Source organism: Vipera berus (assembly GCF_964194415.1).
Source record: "Vipera berus genome assembly, chromosome: 2".
Lineage (NCBI taxonomy): Eukaryota > Metazoa > Chordata > Lepidosauria > Squamata > Viperidae > Vipera > Vipera berus.
Window position 1 is genome coordinate 216,011,052 of NC_138203.1, and position 15,429 is coordinate 216,026,480.

At 42.8% G+C, this 15,429-nt stretch overlaps 1 protein-coding gene across 1 annotated transcript in view; it reads left to right on the forward strand.

Moving 5' to 3' along the window:
• The window catches only part of N4BP3 (NEDD4 binding protein 3), a 30,091-nt gene extending 17,067 nt beyond the window's left edge, over nt 1-13,024 (forward strand). The window contains exons 2-5 of the mRNA XM_081321172.1: nt 3,899-4,324; nt 6,629-7,165; nt 9,182-9,439; nt 10,559-13,024. Coding sequence (XP_081177298.1) covers nt 3,923-4,324; nt 6,629-7,165; nt 9,182-9,439; nt 10,559-11,131 — 1,770 coding nt within the window. The 5' untranslated portion in view covers nt 3,899-3,922 and the 3' untranslated portion in view covers nt 11,132-13,024. The remainder of the gene's footprint in view (nt 1-3,898; nt 4,325-6,628; nt 7,166-9,181; nt 9,440-10,558) is intronic.
• The last annotated feature ends 2,405 nt before the right edge of the window (nt 13,025-15,429 follow it).

The window sequence follows — 15,429 nt, forward strand, 5'->3', positions numbered from 1 at the left end:
ATGAGAAGGAAGGACTCACTGGAAAAGAGCCTAATGCTGGGAAAGATTACTAGGACCTACAGTACATACAAAGAATTGAGGCCTTTGAACTATGGTGCTGGAGAAGACTCCTGCGAGTCCCTTGGACTGCAAGGCAATCAAACCGGTCAGTCCTAGAGGAGATCAATCCTGACTGCTCTTTAGAAGGCCAGATCCTGAAGCTAAAACTCAAATACTTTGGCCACCTAATGAGAAGGAAGGACTCACTGGAGAAGAGCCTAATGCTGGGAAAGGTTGAGGGCAAGAGAAGAAGGGGATGACAGAGAATGAGGTGGCTGGATGGAGTCACTGAAGCAGTAGGCGTGAGCTTAAATGGACTCCAGAAAGTGGTAGAGGACAGGAAGGCCTGGAGGAACGTTGTCCATGGGGTCGCGATGGGTCGGACACGACTTCGCAACTAACAACAACAAAGTAGTCCTCAACTTACGACCATATTTGAGCTCAAAATTTGCTACGTAAGACAGTTATTAAGCAACTTTTGACTCATTTTACGACCTTCTTGCCACAGTTGTGAAGTGAATCCCTGCAGTTGTTAAGTTAGTAACATGGTTAAGTGAATCTGGCTTCCCCCTTGCCTTTGCTTGTCAGAAGGTTGCAAAAAATGATCACATGACACTGGGACACTGCAACCATCATAAATATATGCCAGTTGCCAAGCAGCTGAATTTTGATCATGTGACCATTTGGGATGTTCAACCATTGTAAGGGTAAAAAATGTCATAAGTCACTTTTTTCAGTGCTGTTGTAATTTCGAAGGGTCGTTAAATAAATGGTTGTAAGTCAAGAACTACCTGTAGCTTAATGTCTTCAGTTAAAGACATGATCTGCTTTTAGCAAGGAATGCAGAAGACTTTTGTTCCTTATGGAAAAGTGTAGTGGCAATGGGCCTTAGCATTTAGTATCTAACCAGAACTAAAGATTGTTGGTGAACTTCTACATTGGAATCTAGTGATATTCAGTCTATCAGTGTCATAAGATTCTCCTTTTTCATTCATTTCCTTGGTATTTTGTTGTATCAACAAAGATAGACAAAGTATTCAATCACAAATTACAGGGAAAAGGGAAACTAATTACATAGGTACCCAGTGGTTATATCCTTGATGCTCTTGGCCAGAAACTCCTGGTAGTAATCATGGGTTTGTTTGTATTGCTGAGGCCTGGTTGGGCAAAGGAAGGGATATTACCATCTCAGAGATTTGCCGTCCTGGATTTTGAGTCCTTGAGAAGTCAAGGCTGGGGAGGGGGATAGTACTGATCTTTGAAGACATCTTGCCTATGACTAAGGAGTCTGCTGCTGAGATCACAGAGTGTCAATGCCAGCAAATTAAATTAACTTATAGGGAAAGCTGGGGATCAAATTGGTATACCAACTACCTCGCTGCCTGATGAGACTCTTACCTGAGTTACTTGTCTGGGCTAAAGAAACAGTAGACACCATCCATCAGCTACAGTTTATCCATCAATGTATCAATCCATCATCAACTGATGATATCCAGTTGTACATCATTGCCCCAGGCCATGATCAAGATGATGTCTGTGTCTTGATTTAGTATCTGGAAACTGTCAAAGTCCAAATAGGACAAAACTGTGTGAAGCTTAACCCTGAGAAAATGGAGTTATAGTTACAGCTCAAGTGTTGTGTCTTGATAAGTTGGTACTTCTCATTTGATTTGATCATTCATTTGTGGTTCCCCACTTTTGCAAGCCAAGGGGACTTGAATCATTCAATTGTCAGTTCTGAATGGAAATACTTGTAGCATGGGATGCTTTCTCAGCAGAAATTGAATGGGCACTCAACATTATTGGCTTCTTGTAAAGGTTAAAAATAGAATGGGAGAGCCTGTGAAGGATGAAATTACATCATTGGTTTATTATTGTGGTTATTATTTATTATTGTTATGGTTGTTTTATATTTTAAAATAGTTTTCAATTTTATATTTTTTTCTACTTTTATTGTACTGTAATTTTATTGTGGCTATTGTTAACTATTGAGTGTCAACTTTAAAAATGAGCATGGTTGTGGCCATCTTCCTTATTCATTTTCGGTTGACACATTGAAAGGAGGGAGGGGGGGTTGCCAGGTGCTTCGCTAGTCTAAATAAACTTTTGTCCTGTGGGAACCAAGGTCATTGGCTGCTCCCAAGACTGCAGGCTGGCATTTCGTGAAAAGCCCGCCAAGATGTATTGGGGAACGTAGTTGCTTGCATAGCCTTAGGGCTGGGATTTTTCAACTTTGTATTGGGGAACTGCTACATGTGTCTTCAGACTTGGTTTCACTTTCGACGTGCTGATATATTGTAACTAATAAACATGTTCTTTGAGGAATTTCCTAGCCTCGGGAATTCTGCTTTATTTCTCTCTGTCTATCGGAACCATGACACTGAGAATCTGTGAATAGCAATGGGTATTTATACCCATTTAATATTAAAATTAATAAATAATGTTGACTGCAGTTCCACTGTTATACAAAATGCCCATTTTCTTACATCTGTCTCCATGCCCTGAAGTCAAGCTAACGTGTTCTTGAAAGGATCCCTGGTGACAGTTCTGGAAACTCCAGGTGCAGCAAGGAGTTTAGTGGTTAGAACAGTGGAGAAGAAACCACTACAACCTTATATATCTCATCTTTTTTTCTACTACAAACTACTCAATATGTTAAACTGGACTGTGGAAAGAATTAAAACCACTTATGAAGGGGGAGATTCCAGTTGTACCACCGATACCACTTTGACAAGACCTTATAAAATCAATTCAGACTTCTGTGTAGCACAGTGTAAGGGGCAGCTTGTCTGATGTTCTGACTCTAAGTTACTTAGGTTACTTAGAGGTAGTTCTCTTATAACCATTACTGGAACCAGGATTTCTGTTGCTAAGCAGGGCGAATGTTAAGTTAGTCTTACCTTATTTTACAATCTTTTTTGCTACAGTTGTTAAGAGAATCACATGGTGAGTAATCAAATCAAACCATCATTAAATGAATCCGATTTCCCCCATTGACTTTGCTGGTTGGAAGTTGGTGGGAAGGTCAGTAATGGTGATCACATGATTCTGGGATGCCGCAACAGTTGTAAATATGTACCAAGCACCTAAATTTTGATCATGTGATAATATATATGATGCAACTGTCATAAGTGCAAGGACAAGTTGTAAGTCACTTTTTTCAGTGCCATTGTAACTTCAAATGGTCACTAAATTCCTGGTCAAGGATTACCTCTGCTTTGCTGCTGGCAGAGCTCAGTCTATGAAGCCAAGTAAGCAGGGAAGATGATCAGTGATTATCATTTGCTTTTGGTGTTCTTAGGAAAACCTTATATGCTGATCAGCCCAACATTGATCATTCTGATCAATAAAGAGTTGGTGGCTGTACAAGTAATGCCAATATTGCCTACAGTAAGGGGAGGAGCTTGATTTAGGAAACAGCATCATGGAAAGGGCGCAACAAACACTTAGGCCTGAACTGGGTGGAACTTAGTGGGGTTTTTTTAGAAATGTTTCTTCCTGGTAAGGCACCATTTCGACATAATTAACAGGAGGTGAGTAAAGCACAACAGAGATGCAGAAACCAGGAGTCAAAAGTTAGCAGTGGTGTTTGAAGAAGGTAATGGGAAATCATTTTGGAACTTTTGTTGAGAAAATCACATAGTTGTGTTCATGCGGTCTTTGACGATTGAGTTTTTTAAGTTTGAAAAACTTGGGATTCTGTTTGGCATTGAAGTTATTGAGCCTAAAAGACCACCACTTTTTTATCTTTGTGATTTGATTAATTTGACTGTCGGGAATAGATTGGGATCGATGTGCCCAGGGGTTGGTGGGATCCAAGTTATCACTAAATTTTTGTGTATATGATTTCATTTGGCAGTGCTGGAATCATCTCTAAATCTCCATGGCAACAGCACAGGCCTCTCATGTGACCTGTGACCTCAGCCATTGTCTGTTTGTTCCTCATTCTCTGGATTCTGAGCCTGACAACAACTGTGATATGGGCAGCGTGGGCAGTCTAGTAGAGAAACAAGAGTTCTCGCCCTCTGCATCGGGAGGTCTGCGACGGATGCGCCAGCCAGATGGGTTGCTCCGGAAAGGAATACCACAACGTGAAGTCTCTGGCTACCCATATGGGGGCAAACGGGATGCTCGGGCTGAGAAGAAGCATCAGTCATCTGGTGGTGGCTTTAAACGGGATTATGAGAGTGACCGGGAGAACCAGTCCCCTGAGCGGTACTTCCAGGACAATCGAGGAGCAGATTTTTCCAAGAGTTCTTTGCCTGAACGTGGACGCTTTGACAAGGTATGGAGTTCAAGAATGTGGTAACTGTTTTTAAAAAATACTTTTCTGGCATACACTTGCTCTTTGTTCAGTAGTCTAGAGCAGGGGTAGGCAACCTTGGCTCTTTTATGACTCGTGGACTTCAAATCCCAGAATTCCTGAGCAGGGGTAGGCAACCTTGGCTCTTTTATGACTCGTGGACTTCAAATCCCAGAATTCCTGAGCTGGCTCAGGAATTCTGGGATTTGAAGTCCACGAGTCATAAAAGAGCCAAGGTTGCCTACCCCTGGTCTAGAGTATTTCTGAGTTTTGTAATATTAAAATATACAGATTCATACTTTGTAGGTGCTTTGGAAAGTCTGTGTGATGATGTGTGAAACTAAGAAACTAATGGATCAGAGGAACTGAGCTAATTGTAATCTCCCCCGAACACAACTGAATCATCTACTGAATCTTTAGAGTGGGAATGGCCATGTGGTGGATATTCACCCCAAGCCAGTTCTTTACAAATTTCAAGACTTGTTAGTTCAGAGATGTTATTTAGCATGCTGCTCTGTTGGCTTGAAAAATAACTGTGGATCTATACACAGCTCTTATTCCTCCCCTTCCAGGTCAGTTTAGTGTCATGGTACCTAAAGAAGTGATGACTCAAAGGCCCTGTCATTAAGTGCAGAGGCCCTTGCAACGTGATCTGTTTATCTCTGAAAAGTGTGAAAGTGATTGCTGAGAACTGGTGCCAAACTATCAGATATGCTGAACTTAATTTAGTTTTTGTCATTTCTAAAACAGCAGAAAAGCCAAGCTAAGGAAAGCTATTCTTTCTGAGATAAGATAATCACAATTATCCATATTGGAATTGGAGCAGAGGAATCTTTTCCTTCAACTCTGAAGGATTAATCTAGCTCTGAAACAGGATCCTAAATGCTAGTGCCAATCTACACACTAAGGAACAGTGCTAATAGTGCTATAAGTAATGTCACAATACTGCTTAATTCTCAACGGTATCCTCATTTAATGTCAGCCAGATGGGTTGCTTCCAAGTTTTGTGGTTAAAAACAGCTTAATCTCTAGAAAGCTGCTACAAAGGACATATCTCCCCCCCTCCCCACATCCTGACCAGAAAAAAAATTATTGGTTACCACTTTAGATCTTACTGATACAGTGGCGTAGCATGGGTTGTCAGCACCCGGGGCAAGGCAAGTAATTTGCACCCCCCCCTCCACAGTGGGCGGCGACCCGGCGGCTCGGATCGGATTTGCACTGCCAGCACTGCAGTGAGAGAGAGTGAGTGAGCCAGGCAGGGGCAGAGAGCTGCGAGTGCGAGCGCGCCCGCCCAGATGTTGCGCCCGGTGCGGCCGGCCCCCCCTGCACCCCCCACGCTACGCCACTGTACTGATAGAATATTTGTAGCTCAGAACTGAACTTGTGGGGTCTTTGGTGCACTCCCTTCTGATTAGCACTGAAGATGTTACCTAGTTTGGTAATGAAACATCTACAAAAAAACTACCAAGCTCAAAGACCACCAAGGACTCCACACTTTAGATCTTATTTCTTTCAGCAGCTGAAAGAAACTGAAAGGCTGAACATGGGCAGGAGAAAAGTGAGTTGTTCTAAATGACTAATTCTACCAGAATGATAATAGTATGCTTTTATTGTATTCCTGCTATGCTTAGCTGTCTTGCTAAACTAATTCACCCAAAATGCAGCCGTGCGAGTTGTGATGGGGGTTTCCCATTACTCCCATGTAACACCTCTGCTCCGCGAGCTGCATTGGCTTCCGGTTGCCCTCCGGGTGAGATTCAAGGTGCTGGTGATGACCTATAAAGCCCTAAATAGCTTGGATCCAGGATATCTGAGGGAACACCTGCTGCCGGCATCAAGTTCCCTTCGTCCTGTGCGCTCCCACAGGGAGGGCCTTCTCAGGCTGCCGCCGGTAAAAGAATGCCGGCGGATAACACCCAGGGGGAGGGCCTTCTCTGTGGGGGCGCCTGCCCTTTGGAACCAGCTGCCCGTGGAGCTTAGGACTGCCCCCAACCTTCGATCATTTCGCCGAGACCTGAAGACCTGGCTCTTCGAGCTTTCCGGCCCAGGCTGAGTTTTAATTGGGGTTTTAACTGGGGTTTTATTTTATTTTTTTCAGGGATTTAGTTTAATCTTTTTTAATTGCTCTTAATTTTTGTATTGATGTTTTATATACCCTGTAAACCGCCCTGAGTCCTACGGGAAACGGCGGTATATAAATTCAATAAAATTCAAATTCAAATTCAAATTCACCCAGAGTGCAAAAGCCAATTTAACTGCTAATGGCCATTGTGTTGTTTTCAGTGTCGGATCAGGCCCTCAGCTTTCAAGGTGGTGCCCGGGAGAAGCTTATTGTCTATGCAGGGATTGTCATCCAGCAAAGGACAGAAGATGTCAAAGAGCAATGGGAGTCTGCATACGCTCTTAACCCAGAGCAGTACTGGCAGCTCCTCACAACGTGGACCTCTGCGTAGCCATCTGTTGCACACCATCAGTCTTGATGAGGGCACAAACTCCACTCAAAGCTTTCCCACATACAATCCCCGCTTCAAGCCTAGTCCAAATCAGCTGAGTGCTTCCATAGGACACATCAACCACATCGGTGGTTCCTTAGATAGGACTTCCCGGGGACCACGAGATCCTTTGGCAGTAGAGAAGGCACCACTGTCTTGCAAGAGCCTGAGCCGACTACAGAGCTCAGGGGAGCCACCCCCTCCATATGAGCCCACATATTCTTTGGAAGATGTAGTGAAGCAGCTTGAGGACCGACTGTGTGAGAAAGGCATGGAGCTCCGTCAGTTTAAGAGAAATCTGAGTGAGACTGATGACCCCTTCACACAGGTGGGTACATTTTCTTAGTAGGAATTTTTGGGCTCTATGGATATCACAAACTCAATTAGCCTGCTGGACTTGGCTCCATCCCCAGTTTGTAAAATTCTCCATGTGACTCTACAATTGTGTTGTCCATTCTTTAACCTTTCTATAAGCATTCTAAAAGCCACTTGCACGGATACCTCTGATGAATAAAAATTGCCTCAGAGCAATGAAGCTAGGAAGCTTTTATAGAGAAGCAGTTGGTTGCTTCCCTTCTTCATGCTTTCAGCATGCCACCAATGGATAACAGGTATATTTGGGCAAGTAAACAAGTAATTCCGATTTGTTTGCAAGAATCTTATTTTGAAGCTCTTCATGTCTGCTTTCCACACCCAAGCTGTGGCAAATCCTGTCGCTGATCTACTCCTCAACCTGCTTTTTTAATTTCACAGATACATCTCATTATGTTTGTAATTTATAATAGAGTCAGAAAAGAAAGTTTATGTAGGAAGAAGTTGTGTGACTCGCCTGAGTTGTTTGCAGTATGTATTGTGTCAGTGGGAGGTGATGTTTTTTTTTAATTAAGAAACGGACTCTCTTGAAAGATGTCCTGGTGACAAATTTCTTGTGCGAAGGAGCCTAGAGCAGGGGTCAGCAACCTGAAACAGTGAAAGAGCCACTCGGAACCGGTTCCCTCACAAAAGGAAAAACTGGGAGCCGCAAAAAATGTGTGCGCATGCACGTACATGCACGCATGTGCAGAACAGGGTTTGACTGAAGAGTGGAGCCAAGGCGAGATATGCACCTACCCTGCATATTTGAATTGATTGGTTGAACTTTTTTAGTCCCACTTTTTTTTTTTTGGACTGCACATGGCAGAGGACTAGGAGCCGCCGGAGCCGCGGGTTGCAGACCTGTGGCCTAGAGAGTTGGGAACTGATGCTTCATTTCTTGCTGCTGTTCAGAGTAACAGACTTGGAAGGGACCTTGGAGATCTTATATCTAGTTCAACCCCCTGCCCAAGCAGGGAATTCGATCACATTTGAAACAAATGGTTGTCCAGTCTCTTCTTAAAAACCTCCAGTGATGGTTCACCCAGTTTCTGGAGGCAGGTCATTCCACTGATTAATTGTTCCAACTGTCAGGAAATTTCTCCTTAGTTCTAGATTGGTTCTCACCTTGATTAGTTGCCATCCATTGCTTCTTGTCCAGTACTCAGGTGCTTTGGAGAATAGGTTGACACCCTCTTCTTTGTGGCAGCCCCTGAGATATTGGAACACTATCAAGTCACCCCTAGTCCTTCTTTTCATTAAACTAGGCATACCCTATCTTAATATTTAAGATTCAGATTAATGATTCTTATTGTTTTTGTTTTTACGTATTAATATTAATGATCTTAATATTTACTTGTATTATTTATTAAGGGAATTTATATGGCTGCCCAACTTACTCACACTGACTCCAGGAATGAAACCCCTAAATACAAAACCCATTACACCCCACCCTAGCAACAACATTCAAACAAGCCATCTGATGGGCTCCATATCAATCTGGGATCTCCGGGCCCACTGCCAAAAGGACATCTTCAGGGCCTTTTGGCAGAATATGAAGGTGGGAGCCAGCCTTATCTTGGCGGGGATGGTGTTTCACAGGGAGGGAACCACCATGGAAAAGGTGGACCTCTTTAATAGGAGGAACCTATTCTGCTGAGTTGAGTCGATCTAATTGGGAAAAGATGGTCCTTCAAATAAGGTGGGCCCAAACCATATAGGGCTTCTTTACAGGTAATAACCAGCAGCTTGAATTAGACCCACGAAGCAAATTGGCAACTAATGCAGCTCCCCCAAAGAGGAGACATTTGCAGTTTGGTTATGAGATACTGGCTAATTCCAATGGGGAGCAAAATCTTAGGCGGAGGACTTATTCAGCTACTGCAGTGTGTGCGTAGATGTGGTTTTTATGCCATCTCTTGAGAGAAATGGGTGTGGTGTTCCATAGGAATCATCTTTGTGAGCCCACCATAATCTTCTCTTACTCTGGTAGGTGTTTGAAGATAAACAGCGTCTTTGGATGGAAGAGCTAGATGAGCTAAAGCAGATGTATGTGGCCAAGCTGCAACAGGTAATGCACCAGGCCCAGCGCAGCCAGAGGGCACTTCAGCTGCAACTCTACAAAGTACAGCAGGAAAAGAAGAGGCTGCAAGAAGAACTGGACCTTCAACAGAGCCACTGTGAAGAGCTGAGGTTGCAGCAGCAGCAAGCAGAACGCCTCAGCCCGAAACTGGAGGAGACCAAATGGGAGGTGAGAAATATGCACAAAGGACTATCTTCATTTAGTCTAATGTCCACGCTGAGTGCAAACAGTCAATTATACTGACCTTTTGGACTTCTTTATGAAGCAGGTAGGCTCTTGTTAGATAATAATAATAATAATAATAATAATAATAATAATAATAATAATAATTAATAATAATAATAATAATAATAATAAGAAGAAGAAGAAGAAGAAGAAGAAGAAGAAGAAGAAGAAGAAGAAGAAGAAGAAGAAGAAGAAGAAGAAGAAGAAGAAGAAGAAGAAGTTGGAAGGGACCTTGGAGGTCATCTAGTCCAACCCCCTGCTCAGGCAGGAAACCCTATACCATTTCGGGCAAATGGCTGTCCAGTCTCTTCTTAAAAACTTCCAGTGTTGGAGCATTCACCACCTCTGGAGGCAGGTTGTTCCACTAGTTAATTGTTCTAAGTGTCAGGAAGTTTCTCCTTAGTTCTAGGTTGCTTCTCTCCTTGACTAGATTCCATCCGTTGCTTCTTGTCCTGCTTTCAGGTGCTTTGGAGAATAGCTTGACTCCCTCTTCTTTGTGGCAGCCCGAGATATTGGAACACTGCTATCATGTCACCCCTCACCCTTCTCTTCGTTAAACTACACATACCCAATTCCAGCAACCGTTCCTTATATGTTTTAGCCTCCAGTCCCCCAATCATCTTTGTTGCTCTTCTCTGTACCCTTTCTAGAGTCTCAACATCTTTTTTACATCGTGGTGACCAAAACTGGATGCAGTATTCCAGGTGTGGCCTTACCAAAGCATTGTAAAATGGTATTAGTACTTCACGTGATCTTGATTCTATCCCTCTGTTAATGCAGCCTAGCAATGTGTTGGCTTTTTTGGCAGCTGCAGCACACTGCTGGCTTATATTGAAGTGATTGTCTAACTGACAAGGTTACTGCCATACTAAAGATTTGTCCAACCATGAAACTAGATGGCACAACAAAATCTTCAGTGTGAGCTGTCCTATCATCTCCTTTAATATCTGGGCTTGTCATTGTTGCCTTTGCTGGAAATATCCCACCATCTCATAGACTCCCATATCTCACTAGGTTTTCTTTGTTAATTTCTTTTTTTCATCCTAGTATATTTTTTCATAGGTGTGTCAAAAAACTGCAGAGATTTCATTGCTGAAGCAGCAGCTCCGAGATGCCCAAGAAGAGATGGCCCAGAAAGTGGGTGAAATCTTCAGCTTGAAAACACAGCTGCGGGAGGCTCGAACAGAGTTGCAAGCTAAGGACTCACAACTGGCACAGTTGGGGGACTCCTTCCAACCCTTATCAGATCATGGTTCCCCTATTCCTTCTTCCAGGGATTCTCCCATGCAAGCATGCCAGGACTTTTTGGGTTGTGAAACAGATGATTCTAAATGCCGGGGAATGCAAGGTGAGAGTGCAGAAGGAACTGACTGGCTGTGGGCAGAATTGCTGCAGGAAAGGCGTCAGGCCCAACTGCAAGCTGTAAACTTTGAGCAGGAGCGAAAAACATGGCGAGAGGAAAAAGAAAAAGTCTTGCGTTACCAGCGTGAGATTCAGGCCAGCTACATGGAGATGTACCATCGAAATCAGGCTCTGGAAAGGCAGCTGAGTGAATTTCGGCAGTTCCCAGATGAATCCAGAAATAGCAATTCAGAATCGCCTTGGATTGAGAGAGCTGAATCTTCTAAAATCTGAGCTATGTTTGAGAAAGATCTGCTGGGACTGCAAATGGGCAGAAGCTCCATACTGCAACATGCGACTATGAGATTTGGTAGAAGAAATGTCTAAGCTAAACAGCCTGTTAACCCAGCCCAGAAATTTGTTCCTGTAGTAACATCCAGGATTTCACGGATTGCTGTTTGTAGAATGGAATCACAGCAATATATTTGGATTTTTTTTGCCAATCCAGGCAGGCTGTTGCCTCTGTACCATTTCTATGTTGGAGAGCAAAAGGCTTTCCTTTTGTATCCTGCATGGGGACAATGCTGGCACTGCCTGTCAATACAGAAGTTTCTTTTTAAATTACGAAATGTGAATTAGCTGTAATTGGGAACTATGGCCAACCTTCCTGATATGGCTCAGTGGGAAAAACAAATGGAGAATATAAAGGTCATTCCTTACTGAGGTTTAGCCTTCCCAATAATTGTTTGAAATTTGGCTTGCTGTGCTTGAAGGCATAAAATATCTACTCTTATCAGGAATCCCACTATATAGCATTCGTTTTCTATCTATCTGGCTAGGCCTCATGCTGTTAAGGTCAAAGCTCCAGGTATAATGTTACTGTGTGATCTTGTATTGTAAGAAAGATCCTTCTTTGGCTCTGGAAAACGAAGCAGCAACTCCAGTTCCATTGGCCTATGAAACAAAAGCACAAGCCAAGCCATTTGGGCTCAGCCATCAAAATAACCATAGGACAATGTTCTCTGGCTTATGGTCAGTTTCTCCATAATAATGAGAATGAAGCTCTGAACATATTTGTTCTGTTGCTGCTTGGTGTCAGTTCTAGGTTTGAAGGTTCTTGCTAACATAATGAATTCCGAAACGGAAGTACAACCTGGCAATGTATTGAATAAATCTTTGCCTAAATTTTCTGGCTCCTTGACTGCAATTTTCTTTTCTCACTGTAATGTTTTCTGTTTCTAGTATTTTTGCCATTTGTACTCTGATAGATGTTTTCAACAGATAATACGCATGTTGTTTTAGAAACTCTAAATGTTGATAAGCTAATAGAAGAAGAAATTAGGACATGCATTTTTAATTAGGAGACAATGTTTAATCTCTTGGGGTTTTTTCTCCTTTGGGGAGGAAGATTGGGCTAGGAAATAATAAATTATCTTAAGATACTTTGGGGAATCTATGGATATAAAATGAAAATAATCCTATACCTAGAATATCCTTTAAGCAAGCAAAAAAAAAAGAGGATGAACAATATTTTCAACCATTTTGCAGCTTCTCTTTCTTTTAAAACAGACCTTTACATATCCTTCTTGTAAGGAAAGCCTGCAGTGATGAGGGAAAACCTCCTTGCATGTAGATTTGGGCTTGCCCAAGCCAAATGGTATCAGGTTATATGCTGTATGGACTATATACAGATGTGAAGTTAAAGAAAAAAATGTGTTCTTAAGAATATAAGCTTTATATATGCTATAAGAGAAATATCACTATATAATGGATCAATGCAGAATACTGTCTTGCTATGTTCCAAATGCAAACATTTTATCAGTTTACTCAAATCTTACTACTTTTGGACTGCCATTATCCAATATGGTACATGAAATCCTGTATTAAAACATGTTTGATGCTGACTAGCTCGGGGACATCTTAATATGTCTCAGATTGCATTTTTGTTTTAATCCACGTTCACTGGAACTACACAACTTGTTGTCATTAGTGTGCTATCTGGAGACATCATTGCCTATCATATTTCATTTTAACTATAAGACATCACTGCCCACCATATTTCATTTTCCAGAGCAGAAAAGCTACTGGTTATTAAGTGATTTGATGGGACCTAGATGAAAATATATCATACTATTTATTTATTTTATTTTTATTACATTTATATCCCGCCCTTCTCCGAAGACTCAGGGCGGCTTACAAGCTTAGCAGTAGCCTTCATTCTATGTATATGCTTGCTTGTTAGGGCTTTCACACACACCCCCAAGCGGCATTATTACAAAGTCAGCTTATTGCCCCCAACAATCTGGGTCCTCATACTAGATATGAAACAATCCAGTTGTGTGCCAGAGTTCTTTGCTGCACCACCATCTTTGAATTAACCTGTGTAAACTGTAAGCACTTAATACTCTTACTATAGTCTCACTCTTACTATATAAGCTTAATCCCTTATCAGGGAGCCACTTATATGGATGTGGTTAATTTTCAACATACCAACCTGGGTTAGCAAATTATAAAAGAGGGCTGAAAAAAAAGAAATTGTAAATTAGACTAGTGAGCTGGACCAGGAACATACTTCCTACTATGCTCTCTACATGGGGCTGCCCTTGAGGTCCACCCGGAGACTCCAGCTGGTGCAGAATGCAGCCGCGCGAGTTGTCTTGGGAGTTTCCCGATACTCCCATGTTACACCTCTGCTCCGCGAGCTGCATTGGCTACCGGTTGCTCTCCGGGTGAGGTTCAAGGTGTTAGTTATGACGTACAAAGCCGTTCATGGCATGGGTCCGGATTACCTACGGCAACACCTGCGACCGGCGTCAACGTCCCTCCGTCCAGTGCGCTCCCACAGAGAGGGCCTCCTCAGGGTGCCGCCGATCAAAGAATGCCGATTGGCGACCCCCAGGGGGAGAGCGTTCTCTGTGGGCGCGCCAGACCTTTGGAACAGCTTACCGGTTGAGCTCCGGACGGCCCCCGACCTTCGCTCCTTCCGGCGCGATCTTAAAACATTTTTTTTCGAACAAGCTGGCCTGGTCTGACGGGGTGGGGTTGGGTTTTTTTAAAATTAGTTTTTAACTTAATATGTATTGATTTTATGGGCATGATGTTTAATTGGTTTTTAATGGTTTTTTAATTTTTGTATCTGATTTTTATTGTGTATTGCCCTGTTCACCGCCCTGAGTCCTTCGGGAGAAGGGCGGTATAGAAATCAAATTATTAAATTAAATTAAATTACTATATCAGATGGGTGTTTTTTTCTTTGCTGGTCCCCAAAAACCACAAATGCTTGTTTTTCTTGCAAGACAGCTGGTTGTTGAAATTTCTCGTTTGGTTCCCTGTGCCCACGCCAGTCCAAAACTCTGTTGGTTGGTGCCTCACTCCAAAATCCCCAGAGCAGGTTTCCACCCATCAATTAGAACTGCAGAGAGTTGAGAAGCAACCCAGGGAGGGCGGCACCAAAACTTGGCAGCTAAGCCAGAAACCAAGTTGCTTGCTCAGATGCCACAGGGAAGAGTCAAGGCGTCACAAAAAGTAACAAGGGTATTTGCCTCTTAGAACTGCTGGATAAACCAGTTTCCTGAATTCCATAGGACTGGTTCATTTCATCCAAGAAAGAAAGCCCAGGCATCTGCTGGAGAGATGAGGAGGGCCACAGTATTACAGTTCTAATCTAAAAACACTTGGTGAACTCATACCCTTCTAGCCATCTAGATCTGAACCACATTTCTCTCAGAGAACTGCAAGAGCAACTTGTCTGATACATCTCCTTAGAACATGCTTTTCAATTTTTTTTGTGCATTTCATTTATACCACTAAGGTAAAGGTAAAGGTTCCCCCGCACATGCGTGCTAGTCGTTTCCGACTCTAGGGGCCGGTGCTCATCTCCGTTTCAAAGCCGAAGAGCCAGCGCTTGTCCGAGGACATCTCCGTGGTCATGTGGCCGGCATGACTAGACGCCAAAGGCGCACGGAACGCTGTTACCTTCCCACCGTGGTGGTCCCTATTTTTCTACTTGCATTTTTACGTGCTTTCGAACTGCTAGGTTGGCAGAAGCTGGGACGAGTAACAGGCGCTCACTCTGTTACGCGGCACTCGGGATTCGACCCGCCAAACTGCCGACCATCTGATCGACAAGCTCAGCGTCCTATTCTTAAAAACTATCGGTGTTACCTTATTTTCCAGCTCTATAGCTGGGCTTCACATAGCAAGAGTCTTTTGTATTTTTGCTATTCATATCCACCAAAGATTTAGATTCTGTGTAATTGTAGATACTGCAGGTAGATAAATACAGATCAATACCAAATTAGCTTCAACTAGTAATAGTTGGAAATTACTATACTTTTTGCATTAATTGATCTAATGTGCTCTGTATTCATGACCGAAGGTAATAAATCAGCCACTATATTTGTTCTAAAACAGGGGTGTCAAACTGCCGGCCCACGGGCCGGACGCATCATCAGGAAACTGCACCCACCCCATTGCCAGCAATGGAGAAAAAGCTCCGATACGTCGTGTGACATCAAGTGACGTCGCAAGTTTGAAATGTCTGTTCTAAAATGACTTCATGGGCACACAATGTAAATATATTATAGCAGTCA